The sequence below is a fragment of the Pogonomyrmex barbatus genome, unplaced genomic scaffold (assembly GCF_055798465.1).
Source record: "Pogonomyrmex barbatus isolate J1 unplaced genomic scaffold, ASM5579846v1 scaffold1, whole genome shotgun sequence".
NCBI lineage: Eukaryota > Metazoa > Arthropoda > Insecta > Hymenoptera > Formicidae > Pogonomyrmex > Pogonomyrmex barbatus.
This window is the reverse complement of record NW_028297098.1, coordinates 15,577,033-15,590,997: the sequence shown is the minus strand read 5'-3', so window position 1 is coordinate 15,590,997 and position 13,965 is coordinate 15,577,033. Positions and strand designations below refer to the sequence as shown.

The 13,965-nt window shown below is 46.5% G+C and overlaps 1 protein-coding gene across 1 annotated transcript in view; it reads right to left on the bottom strand.

Moving 5' to 3' along the window:
* Positions 1-84: 84 nt before the first annotated feature.
* toc (toucan) overlaps positions 85-13,965 on the bottom strand; it is a 16,769-nt gene continuing 2,888 nt past the window's right edge. The window contains exons 2-11 of the mRNA XM_011635920.2: positions 13,665-13,872; positions 13,471-13,579; positions 12,547-13,402; positions 12,031-12,464; positions 11,793-11,902; positions 8,816-8,944; positions 7,628-7,723; positions 4,432-4,601; positions 4,104-4,299; positions 85-3,143 (exon numbers count right to left, since the gene is read on the bottom strand). Coding sequence (XP_011634222.2) covers positions 1,933-3,143; positions 4,104-4,299; positions 4,432-4,601; positions 7,628-7,723; positions 8,816-8,944; positions 11,793-11,902; positions 12,031-12,464; positions 12,547-13,402; positions 13,471-13,579; positions 13,665-13,872 — 3,519 coding nt within the window. The 3' untranslated portion in view covers positions 85-1,932. The remainder of the gene's footprint in view (positions 3,144-4,103; positions 4,300-4,431; positions 4,602-7,627; positions 7,724-8,815; positions 8,945-11,792; positions 11,903-12,030; positions 12,465-12,546; positions 13,403-13,470; positions 13,580-13,664; positions 13,873-13,965) is intronic.

The following is a 13,965-nucleotide window of genomic DNA, read 5'->3' as shown; positions in this document are numbered from 1 at the left end:
TTGTGATATTAAAAATTTAAATTATACAAACGATATTTCTGTTTCGCAGTACCGCGGGAAAAAAAATGAAGCAACGCGTGCGACTCGCATAACAAAATGCTTTATTAATTTTTGAACAAAAAAAAAAAGATCACAGTAGTGTAATCAACAGGTAATCTAATCGATAGTGATTTCAACAATCTAGTCGTATTCCCTACTTATGTGAGTTAACTGTATCAATCGATCGCTCGTATCGCAATTCAAAATTCACGATTCTTTACGCGCGAAAATATATCTCACCTAAATTTTCACGGTTTTCTGCCAATCAATTCCAATACAATCAATCAATATGTTCCCGTTAAACATTTAACAGGATATTAATATTGTTATGGAATTCTATCGAAATTTTGATTGTGATTCAAATCGATTAATACAGTCGAGATACGAAGAGATACGAATTCTTAATTCAGCTAATCATCGATTAAGGCAAACGGAAATTTCTCCAGATTGCTCTACAATTTAGATGATACTTATTTATTCGAGAAGTATATAATACATCGATCTTATCAGCACACATGAAAAAAGAAAACATACTTTCTCGGTGAGTAATACTTGACTTCCGTATATCGGTCGCGCGCGTTATTTTTTTCTCTCATTATAATCTAAACTACCGCTTTTCTATGGAACGGACTGTGAAATTAACGCTCTTGACGAAACATGCTACAAGTTTTGTTGCTAATGATTATCACTGCTCTGCTGCATCTACCAGGTAGATCATTCGCAATTTGGTTGCACGCAAAGACGCATTACAGACAAATGCCATTCGAAATAATTGTCGGCAAAAATTGGCAATCGGTGTTTCTATCGCAACAACGTAAAACGTAAAACATAAAAGACGACGCGCATTATTTGAAAAAAAAAAAAAAAAAAAAACGATTTACAAATACAAACTCGGCATGATTGCGAGGAACGAGGAATATTTTTCTTTTGTCATGCTCTTATGTGTGTGTGTGTGTGTGTGTGTGTGTGTGTGTGTGTGTGTGTGTATATATATATATATTTATATATTTTATCTTCGCAATACTACGTGGTCTCTGTACCAAAAACAAAAAATAGTGACGCTTATAAAACGTACTCACGTAACTGTAAAAGTGTCCAGACAGTCGGACATTTGTAAAATTCTCGAAAGGATCGCAATAAAAGCTTTTCGTTAGCCCAAAAGACATTAAACTTCCTTTTTTTAATATCCGTCAAAGTTGAAAAAAGAAAGAAAACCAAAAAAGAAAATCCTGCGTGATCCCACACGTTTGTAGGCGAAGACTGCCCGAAAGGCACAACTGCCTTGATTACAGCAAACGAAGCAGTTTCGTTGTATGTGTATCGAAAAATCATCACGCAATGGATTTCAAAGATTCTAATCTTAGATCCACGCGACAAATCGCTGCTTTAAATCACAATGCAAAACGTGTCGGCGAAAATGAAACGTCCTCATAATTGGGAAAACCACAGAAACAATCGTACTAGTCTAATTTATACAGTCATAACATTAAAATACATCGTGGAATTCATTCTTAAACATCTCTCTAACTCACAACATTATTATTCCGGAGTCGCATGAATCGCATGGATCGCGCAGCACGAGCGTCTTTACTTTAAGACGCAAAACATAATAACTCCTCTCGCTTCGAATATCAGCCGGGTGTCTCAGTTGAAATTAAAAATAAAATATAAGAGACGCGGTTACATAATACGAAACGTAAATATATCTGCAAACGGACGAAGGGGAATGATCAACGAAGATCTGCAATGAATGCACGTCGAGAAACGACTCCATTGTAGGCAAAAGAACAAAGATAGCGGCCGTACGATAATTCGCGATTCGAGATAGCGCTGTTACGCGGGAGAAGGAACGCGTAGACAGGTAATAGCAGGCCGCGATCGTTCGCTCGGGTGTTACTTGATCGGCTTGCCCCAAGCAAACTGTATTCCCAGCCGGGGGATATCGCTACCGGTGGACGACTCGTCCTCGCTGCTGGACGCCGAAGTTTCCTCGGAGATCATCGCTTCCCCGCCAGCTTCTTGAGGTCTCTGACCGCTGCCGACATTGCAATCATCCGCCGCCGCCGCTGCTGCTGCCGCAGCTGCCGCCACCGCGGCGGCCACTGCAGAATTCACAGTCGGTGTCGCGGATGATGTGGAAGACGATGAAGAAGATGACGAGGAGGGTGACGATTGTTCCTTTCTAGGACGTCGTCGTGAAATTGGCGTCGACATGAATGACGGTGACCATGCGGCTGCCTCCTCCACTGCTGCGGCCCGCGCTGAATCGCACGTAGTAGAGATACTCTTCGATCTCGCTCTGGTATCCATGGGTCTAGTGTTCGGCGTCAATCTGAGCGATCCTTGCCTAGAAACCGTCATCGCACCCTCGGATGATCTAGCTACTTTCGGTAATGTGCTAAGCGAGTCAGAAGATCCTTTCGACAGATCGTCGATCTCTAATGTCCAAGAGACAGAAGCGCCTTTTTCAACCATAAACTTCATCGACGATGAGTGCGCACCATTTTTATCGAGCGAATAGCTGTGATCTGATTGTTCCGGGCCTGCGGATCGGGTCGACCGTGGAGTCAGCTGATTTGCAAGAACGCTCACCCAATCGTTTTTATTTCGCAGCTTCCATTGGAGCTCTTCGTTCCGTTGCGACAATCGCTTATTGTGCTTCGAGACCTGATGAATCGATTCGTGAAGCATTTCATTCTCGTGCGAGATTTGCCGTTCGAAGGACTCCTTTCGCTGAAGCTGAGCCTTCAAGTCCTCACATCTGGCTTCCGCCATATCGAGTCGCACTTGTAAGGCATCCTTTTCCTCGATATCACGTCTGTAACTGTCGAGCTCGGATCGAAGGGCCGCGTTTTCTTGGCTCTTCAGTTCGAGCACGGATCTTAGCGATTCGATTTCTGCCATCAGTGCGGCACCTTGATCGTGAACCACGGATCTTCTCATCTCCTCTTTGCGAGCTAGCTCGTTGATCTGTTCGGCACGTAATTTCGCAATTGTCGCGCGATGCTCTCTTGTGACTTCGTCTAGCCTGACGTCGTACTTGCGCCTTTCTTCTTTCAAAGTTTCGACAAGCGTGGCGACCTGTTTCGCCCTGTGGGCTTCCACTGGAAAATCGGAATATTAATTTAAATTTCCCTCAGATGACAAATTGTTTAATCTTAATTATCGTATTTCGCAAAAGATAGATCTATTGATTATTTATATATATTAGCAAGTAATTGTTCAACTTTTTGTCAATTCTACATGTAAAATATACATTTAAGTATTTATTAATTTGTCATATTCGATAATTTTATCTGTAATATATTTATATATTAGATTTATTTGCACATTTTATTTCTATTCTTTTTTATTTTTAACTTAGTATCAATCCTTTATTTTTTAAATCGTGCTTTAAATCATTTATTTAACATATTTATGAGCATCAAAACAATTTTTAATAAATAAATAATAAAGAGAATTGTATTTTTAAAATACATCTCTCTCTCTCTCTCTCTCTCTCTCTCTCTCTCTCTCTCTCTCTCTCTAATTTAATATAAATGTATCTTATTTCAGTATTATTGGCCCTGAGTTGAAAAGTATGTACAAAGCTAAATGGAGAACACGCATTAAATCTATAATTAGCAGCTATCGAAACGTCGAACGTTACGTGAGAACTAAATTAAGAACCAAATCCTTCAACGAAGAGATCAACATGTCTTTTTTAATACGAAAAGGACGTTCAGAAAAGTTTCGAGTCGCAAAGTTTCGAGTCGCGCGTAGGCACCGCTGAATCGTTCGCTTTAATTAATAATTGTTCCACTTCGTGCAGGCGTGTCGTGCGCTGACATTAGGACGATTACGCTCGTTATCACGTGAGCAACACGAAGAATAATATCCACTGGCGTTAGCAATACTTCATATTTATACGAATAATACGGTTTTTTTCGTTTCGCCGCGCAACATGCTCGACGATCTTTCTTTTACCTGCGAGTTGCGTCATCGCGAGTTTTTCGCCGTATACACAACCCGCGAGAGAGAGCGAGACCCGAAGAAAATAAACAGATATATTATATAACACTCACACTCATCGCGAAGCTGATCCAGAGCTTTACCATGGTCCTCCGTCTCCGCCTCGAGTCTCTCCTCCATGCTGACGCATCTCGCGCGCAAAACGTCGATCTCCGAGAGAAGGGCCGACCGCTCGTTCTTCATCTCCTCGTAGTCGGCCTTCAGCTTCTCGAAATCCTTCTTCAGCTTAGGAGTGGCGAACGCATCCAGCTGAGAAAGATACGCGCTTTCGTTATGCCGTTATGTGATTCGCGCACATCTCTCTCCCTCATTTCTCTCTCCCTCTCTTTCTCCCGTTCGTTAAATGGCAAACAGTAAGTAGTAAAAGATAAACGCACGTACCTCGAACGCCAAGTAGTGTACGCTCACCGCGAGCGCCTGTGCGGCACGTTCCACTTGTTCCGTGCGGAAATCCACGTAGGGCACGCTGGTCTGCGCGGCCTGGTCGCGCGTCTCCGGCGACGTCCTCACCGTGAAGGTGTTGTTGTGATGAGTCTCCTTGGACTCACGATCTGCAATCAGCGTCGGGTGCATCACTCGAAACTCACGGCTGTCCCTCGAAACTCACGGACGCGTACGCGACGCAAACCCGATGTCGGCCGGATCGACCCACCCCCCCCTCCCCCTCGCCGCTCCGACGTATCAATGAGTCGGCCCACGTGCCGCCAATCTACACAAGTGTCTTGATCGCACGTAATATACGCGGGCACCCCTTATTATCCTCGGTCGGTCCGTAAACCACCAGAATTGTTGCGGGGAAGGTCAACGTATAATTCCGAAGATAATAAATCGTTGGCACTCGCTCGCTCGATCTTGGCACTGTCGAAGGTCTTTAAAGCACAGGTGACGTTCGTGCATATCAAAGGGGCAGGAAAGCCGAGAAGCCGGGGAGGAAAAGAACTTGGAAAGTCGAGACGCGCGTTCCGTCTTCGTCAAGCCCGATCGGTGTCAGCTCCGCATCACTCTGACACATGACATACATACACACACACACACACACATAGAAGCGCGCACAGGGAAGTCGCGACTCATTGGACTTGAACGAACGGAACGATCGTCCACGTAGTGAATTTCGCACATTTACGTCGCATCCTGATTTGCGAGAGCGCGGCGTGAGACGGGCTCCACGTCGTTTTCACGTTCCCCTTTCGAGCGCGCGATTATTATTCAAGTTCGTCGCTCAATGAAGAGACGTCGGGTTAAGGTCAGCCCGTTGCGACGCGCGGCGGGCTCCAGTTGCGAAACTGCCAAAAGACACCTCGGCTCCGAACTACCGTTCGCGAGCCACGGCCAAGAAAATTCGCTTCCTACACGTCTCCCCTGGCACCTGCCGTCCCCTCCATCACGTCATCCGTCAGAAAAACTCAAGTATTTTGGGAACGGATCCGCGTAGCGTTCTGGGATATCTATCGCCAACCCGTGCAAGAAACGCGCGACGTAAACAGATCCGTATACGTCGGGATTACGGTTATCCTTGACGTTCGAGTGTGTACGATGATCGCGACATGTCCGGACGGGTCGTGTCGTTCATGCTCCGCCAGCTACCGTTCGCTCGGCGCGAACGTCTCGGTTTTCGCTTCCTCCGGTGGGCCCGTGATCGATACGATTCTAATCAGGGTCGTCATTCGTAACAATCCGCTGGCCGAGTTCGCGCTCCGACTGAATTAGCACGAGCCGCGGGCCACCTCAGAGAGCTATATGCCTCCCACCCCACGTCCACGTCGTCTTCCTGAACGTCTCTCCTACCATGCAAGGTGGAAGCTCTATCGGTCTGAATGACCGATGGACCACCTTCTCCGGATCCTATCGCGCGGGAAACACGCCTTTTCCCATCGAGGATTTTTTTTTCTCCTGGACGAGAGCCTCGCTGGCTGAAGAGGATATATTGGAGGAAAATCGCGTCTTTTATTCGTCGCCCAACAAAATTCTCCATGACGATTGTATTATATTGTACTTCCGGCGTCCCTGGACACCAAAAGTGACGTGCCGCGCGCGCGCAAGTAACCAGCATTCTCCAATTTGGAGTCGCCCCTTAGATGGAAGGAGACGAGCGTATGTTCGCGCTTACTTACGGTCGCCGAGCATCGCGAATCGCGATGGTCGATGCTCGTGCACAACGTCTCTTATGAGGAACGCCACGAGGAACGTAGAATGCGAGAAACGGACGAAACGGGCGATCGATTAGTCCGTAAAACAAGGCATCTTTTCAGACTCGCACCCGCCCCGGATGAAGGAGCCGAAGACGCAGAAACTACTTTCGCTATTCCGTTGTTATTTAGAACGGACGGCCGGTTCTTGATAGAGATCTCTTGTTTTTTTTCCTAGTCTAGACGATCCAGTGATGGCAAGGTTTTGAAGAGTTTTGAAAGGAAAGCACCGACGCACCAGCCCGTAAACGGGTTGATTTTTAGCGCTCGAGACTATTGGGTGAAAGCCGTGACTTTCTTCGAAACGGGCAAAACTCGTACGCGGAGGGACACGCATGTATGCACGCCATAATCGTCACGTTTGCCACCATTAGAGTGGTTTAAAAAGAAAAGGTCATCTAGTCAATAGAAAAGAGTCATAGAACAATACGAGATCAAAGAATTTTATATGATTTTCTTTGATTTATTAATATCTATTGCAATATAATAAAATATATCTATTGCAATATAATGAAATATATTCAAATAAAATATTTAGTAAAATTTCAATAATTTTATAATATATCGAGCAGTTCATGATTTTTTACTGCTTTAAATAAAATAAATATCAAATGACAAATATATAAAATATCTCAAGTAGATTTCTTATAACGCAGCATGATGTTTCCAATTCAAGTTTAGCTCGTGACAATAATTTATTTATTTTCATTTGTATACGTGCATTTAGCGATAATATATCAAAATATCAAATCGTCTTAAGCTTATCATTAAAGATATTAAAATTTACAGAAAATTTTTAGAGAGAAGTTTTTAATTTATAGAGAGTAGTAGATTATAAAAATTATTTCCGCGAGATGCGTACACTTCTTCTCCCAAAAAGTCATCAAAGTTTATCAGAATTTAGGATGATTAGCAGAAGACTTCTTTACGACTCGGAAGATTCGTCTGAAAAGTCAGGGTCTTCGACTAAAAAAATTGGAAAGATGACAACCGTAAGTTACGATACGAGCAGGGACATCGCGACCCGTTTGGACGTCTCTTACGAGTCGGACGCGTGCGATGCGTTTTACCGCACCGGGTGAATTAATGCGCTTGACGTGTGCCTTCGTGTGCGTGCACGAGCGTACGTGTGTCGCAGAATAAACGTGGGAACTTTTTTAGAAACTGGCTGCCATTAAAGTGGCACGGCTAATGGATTGGAAAGTACGACACGCGCGAAGGTGAATTTACACTCCGTCCTGTCCTTTTGCAAGGCGACCGTGTTTAATTGTCGTTTGCAGAATGACGAGTTTTAACCGATCTCTTGTCCCGGTGAAACTTGACTCGACGAAGGGAAGGAGATCCGCCTTCCGAACGGCGAAAGAAATCGATACGTAAAATCGTGCACGTACCTTTTATCGACGCTGCGGTGGATTTTTGCTTCACAATGACGTTGGCCGCTAATTTCCTCGTTATTGCGGGCTTTCGCGCCAACGGCGGGCTCTTCTCTGCAAAGAGAATGTGTTGCGTTAACGAGAGCATGTTAAACACTAAACGGCGGTACGCGAGCTCGCGTACCGGCGAGCGTACCGGTACCGTAACGGTGAGAACCGTTTTATCGCCCGTACGAGATTGAAGTTCAAGTATGAACGTTTACTCGAGGTCTTTCTACTTATATTATTATTGTATTTTGCGCTCTAATAGTACAAACACGCGAAACCAAGTTTATTTAGAAACCAACTGGATAAAAAATATTATTACCGCAATTAACGGTACATTGCTATTCGGCATAATTTTGTCTAAAACTTGATGAACTTAATCGGCGATTAACTTAATTAAGAATTGCCTGCCACAAAATTTCTATAATTTGTTCTTAATTTAATATTTTTTACATGTTAAATAAAAAATTAATAATACTATTTATTTATATAAGCTATTTATGTATATATACCGTTAATTAAATAGTATAAGCATTATTTGATAAGTCAATCACCAGTTAAAGTTTGATCAAAGTCATTCCCGAACTTCAATCTTACGCGAAAAAAGGTCTTAAGAAATCCAGTCGAATATTCACGCCTGTGAATATTTATCGCGCGTCAAGTGAGCAATCCTTCCAAGAGAATTTCTCCTCTTCGTCGTGTCTTGGGGGGGAAAGTAGCGAGGTGAAAAGCCACGACTGGACTCTGTCAATATACAGTCGTATGATAATCTCTCGTATCTACCGGATGGGAAGAAAAAGGCCCTAGGAGAGAGATTTTCGAAAATACGCGTTACTCTAATACGCGCTACTTATCGCGCGATTTTATTAACGCTTGTGTCGCTTCATGAAACCGGTAAATGTAGCTCCAGAGAGAGACAAGATAGAGAAGGAGGGACGCTCTCTCCTTTCATCGACGCTCATCGTGGCAGCGGTGCCCCAGCCGGAAATACGCGACGGTGCTCCCGTTCCTCTTCACATTCTCCCACTCCCTCCTGATTATCATACCGAAGCGTATACATACGCGTACAGACGTAGTTACCTAATAATCTCACATGACAGGACTTGGGCGAGCATATATATATATATATATATATATATATATATATATATATATATTTACCGAGTTCCACCGTCGCCACGTCGATGCAATTCTTCTTCGCGTCGAAACTGTTGACGCGGACCGGATGATGATTAGCATGGCCATTTGAGACGAATCTCCGGGGCGGGTTCGCGGACGTCGGCGATCTCTCTGGAAACAAATCGGAAGTATATCATACACGTGAAACATCGTAAAGAGGCGACGGCACATGAGATCTCGTGAGAACAGATTAATAAAATCCAGAAGAGAAAACACAGCGATGGTCGGCCGGCTAAAGAAAACAGCAGGTGGCCATCGGGAGCCGACTACCGCGTACAATGCACACGCCGGAAGAATCACCGTTAGGCGAAACGCCAAATCCAATTCCCGTCTACCTCGTTTGAAGCTGCCCAGCCGCATCTTCGCCGAGTCCCGGGCGAAGTCCGTCCTCCTCGGGAGGGCTCTGTCCTTCGATCCTTGCTGACCCATTGTCGTTCATCGTCGTTTCTCCATTACGATACGTAAACGGGATCGTCCGTGATCCCCGTCGACGGCGGCGCGACTGGCCTCGCGCGTGTTTCCTTCATCCTGCTGTCGTGCGTCGCGTATCCCCGCGAACCGTGAGCGTGAGAATCACTCGACGTGTACGTGTGTTCGGATCGCCGGTCGTTTCTCTCGACGTCGTTCATCAGCATACACAACGGTATACAACGGGCATCTTCCGCTTCACGATGAGTGCCGCCTCCGCCGGCGCTGACGCCGATCGATCGCGGCGCGCTGTTTTGCCCTCGGCCTCGGCCGCGATTACAGCTCTCGCGTATCGCGTATCACACGAGCGTTATCCCGGACCCGACACCCGACACCGATCGACCCGGGACACCGTATGTATGTATCTCTCGCGGCTCTGTTATGTCACTCACGCGATCACGCGTCACGGAGGCCTACGCGCGCCGTATCACTACTCGGCATCCCTACCGGCAAATTCCACACGCGAGATAGAGATCCGCGAATCGCGACTGGCAATTCCGTTCCGTTGGCTTCTCCCGTCTTGCGCCAGGGAAGAAATCCCTTCGCGCGCGATCGCGTGGGCCGCTCAGCGGCCGCAGATTCCGACGGCGATTGCGTAAGGCTGCGCCGGACGGATCGAGGGACCGGTAGTCGCGTACCAATAGTCGTCGACCTTGGCGACGCACGTGGTCGCTGCACAACCAGGTACACCTGCTGCTGCTGCTGCTGCCGCTGCGGCTGACGAGGGTGGGGATGGGAGAGCGGACGAGGAAGGCTGCCAGGCATCCTCGTCGAGCAACGGAGGTGCACGACGGGGCATAGCGAGCGTTGCGAAAGTGCAAAGAAAGCACGACGAAGGGCTCTAGAAGGCCGGAAATAACGCCGCGTTGGCGAGTGGCGTTCACCCGTGCAGCTATGCTGACCTACGTGGTGCCGTTAACGCGGATGTCGCGTATCCAAACGCAGGTGTGGACGCAACGATGCGGGCGCCTCGCTCGCGGAAACGTGGCCGTTACACGATCATGCGGATCGACCTGCGGCCGATTTAACGAAGACGTCGACTCCGGGGTGCGACAGGTGAAGGGGGAGGGGGGAGGGGGGAGAGATAAGTCGTGTTAATTTAATCAAGTCACAGATCAAATTTTGCGATGACAGTCTCGCATTGAGAATCCGTGAAACGAACGATACACGAGTAAGACGACTGTCGCACACGCGAAATTCGCACGCACGTGCTCGCATGCGTGCACGCGTGCGCGCGCGCGCACGCGGAGTGAAGGGCGAGAAGAGCGCAAACTGGGAAATAGGTCAGGGAAGAGGCGAGGCTTTCAGAGATCCTCCTCCTCCTCCTCCTCCTCCTCTCGCGCACCTTGCGACCACGTCGACGAGGAACAATCGCGGCCGTGATCGCGAAACCGCAATTCACGAAGGGGTGTCACCACAGAATGAAAACAAGGGAACAAGACATTCGATCCGAATCGCCTCGCCTGGATATACCGAGCGCGCTTGAATAACTCGTACGCCAACGAGACATCGGCTGTCAGCGGCTGTCCCTACTCACTCTATCTCTATTTCTCTCTCCCCCACACATACAGGTTCCCCTTACGCACCGCCACGCACTATCCGGTGACCCGATTTTGCTTGTGCGAGAGAGCAAGGAGCAATAGGTGAGCACGTCGCGGGAGAAAGACGACGACAGACCACGGCTAAATGCATCGGAGATATACATGCGCGTACACATACATCATGTAATACATGTGCACACGTGCACACACAATTGCACGATCCAGTACGAGACCAACCGAGGACCGCCGACATCGGATGGTGGACGCTGGATGCGACTGCGGCGAAGCTGCGCGATGTGCGCCGGCTCGACGCAGCTTCCTCTTACTCTACAATGGGAGCAAAACGACCAGTGTTCCCAGTGGCGCCGGCAAAAGGGGTAATAAAGATTCTCCGCGGCTCCATCCTCGGCGGCTCGACCTTTTGTTCGAGTCGATAAGGAGACCTCGCCTTTCTCTCCAGTAGGTAAGCGACGAGGAAAGGAGGTCTTTTCTATTCGCGCGTGCTCTTCTTGCCGAGCCGAAACGTTAAATTATCCTTATACTAGGATAATTTCGTTTACCGAATTAATTAAAAAATGCCGTGTTTAATTTATCTTTTACGATAACTTCAACGCGAGATAGAGTCTGGCGATTGTTGATGATTTTTAATTTTGCTTTAAGACTGCTTTGAAATATATTTAATGCTATTTATAACATTGCGAAGAAATCAGTGTTGATATTACCCAAGAAAACCGGTCAAGAATATCGAAATTTGTACAATACTTTTATCTGTTCTCTTGAATAAACATAAATAAACAGGTAGTAATGCAACAAGTCACATGTATGAGATTATCTCAATTTATATGTTTAAAAGAAAATTCATTCAGTAAATATAATTTTAATCAAGTTTTCATTCATGTGACGTATATGATTTGTCAAATTCTTCAGATACAAATATCGATGTTACTTACTTGGTATATCTTTACTTGGACCACTACTGAGATCGCTCATGGAACTACGAACGGAACTCCTCGCCGTTTCCTGCGTCGGTGATTTCATTTCTTGCCAGCCACGCATTCTCCTAAGATTGGAATATTATATATAATTTTTATAATAAAAAATGATAACGCAATTTTCACACAAGACATTTCGTGTATCTATAAATATAACATATTTGCATTACTTATATTAATTTAATTTAGCGCTCACCGCTTGTCTTTATTATTATTGTTGTTCGCATCGCCGGCTTTCTTTAACGTTGGTCTTGCGGAAGGTGATAAAGTGAGATTTTGTAATACTCGCGATTTTACTTCTTTCCTAGCGCACCTCGTTCTCTGCTCATTTTTACCAGCTTCTATTTTATTCATCACGGCATCCCAGCGCCCACCCTTTCTAGTTGATCTTTGAGAACGTCGCGCTTCTTTTTCCGCATCATCTTTCGAAGACGACTCGATCATTGCTTTGATCTTCGAGACAACGTTTCTTTTCGGCATTTTATATTTTTTTAAAGGCACTGTATCGGCCTTATTCTGTGGTTTGGACCTGATGTTTTCGTTCTTCTCAACTTTTTCAATAATGGTAGTTCCGGTAGAGGTCGTCGTATCATTCACTTTGTTTGTTTCATCCGATGTATTTACAGGATTCTAAAAAAACGAAGTAATTTACGTACATTGAATAAAATTCTCTTACAATAACTGCCTGCGACGCGCGTTCACATTAACGTACTTGCAAATAATCCATAATAACGTTCGCCGCGATGGGCGAGGGTTGACTTCTTTGGGAAAGCTCGGTATCTCCGGTATCGGGGGTATGATCATCGTTCTCTTCCGGTGCTTGCTCACCGGGCGCTTGTAACTTGTCCAAGTCCGAGTAAATTCCACTCGAGTCCATCTCCTCCCCGGTGAAGCTGGGACATACACGTTCGCCCGGTGCGCAGAACAGCGTGCCATCGATCACTTGTGCCTTCCTGTCGCCCCGCACAATCTCTTCGTGCGCGTCGGCATCGCTCTCGGTAAAAAAATCCGAGTCGGTCATCGGATCCTGGCGACAGGGTGCGGGAAGGTTGACCGGCGGTACCGCCATGGATGGTGGATCCGCGCCGCGGCTAGCCGGTCTCGAATTTTCGCCGTCTCCCTGGTAGCCCGCTTCGAGACTAGTAATGCTCGTGACTGATGTGACAAAGCTCACCGGCACGGCGTTACCTCTGATCGGTTCCACGGGTTTAGGATCGAGTGGCAATTCTTCGAGTGGCGAGGGTGTTCTCTCGGTACAACCCTCCTCCGCGGGTTCCACGTCTATCAGTGGCCTCGTCGAACCGGACGCTCGGGTCAATGCCAATTTCGAGCCGGCCGATCCAGTGAGATTCTCGCAGGATGGTGTCCTGGAGCATTCCAGTGCCACTGTGAAATCGGTCATCTGGTCCGGCGTCAATATACCGAGACTCTCGTCGTGCTCGAAGGAGTTCTGTTTGTTTAGCATCAAATAATGCGGCGTTGCACTCGCATCACTATAACTACCTAGGCTCGAGTCTACAAGAAATGCCTTATCCTCGATCATGCTCAGCTGAGAATCTTCCAGTAGCCTATTGTATCGAAAGAAAAGTATAAGACACCCGTAAATCTTATGTTGAATATGTGTATATGTTTGTACCTGAACAAGCTACTTTTCTCCTCGCTGAGGTGTACCAATTGTTGCACATCGTTCTTGTCGATGTCCCATGCGGGTGATAACGAGAATGTCTGATCTGTCGTCGAATCAGCTGGAACACGAAATTGCACGCATGTTAGCGTATCGAGCATACCTACGCGTAATTATAAACGTGAACGTGTGCGCGTGCAAATTACCTTTGATATTGGGCGTAGACGTTGCGAATTCCGAGAACTTGTCCCGCGTAGTAGGGGATTCGTCCTCACTGTTAAACTGAAAGCATCCCGAGAAGATCGTTGAACGGCGACTTCCCGTCAGGAGCCTCGACGCCTCGAGTACTCTCGATTTCGGGAAGAACGACGGCCGCGCTGCCCGTGGAACAGGTATCCGACTCTCCCCTACGTTCTGTGAACAAGAGATCACGAGGTGCGATTTCTATTGAATGGAATCACACGAAGATCAACCTGATGGAAATGATGAAAAAATAAGTTTCTCTCT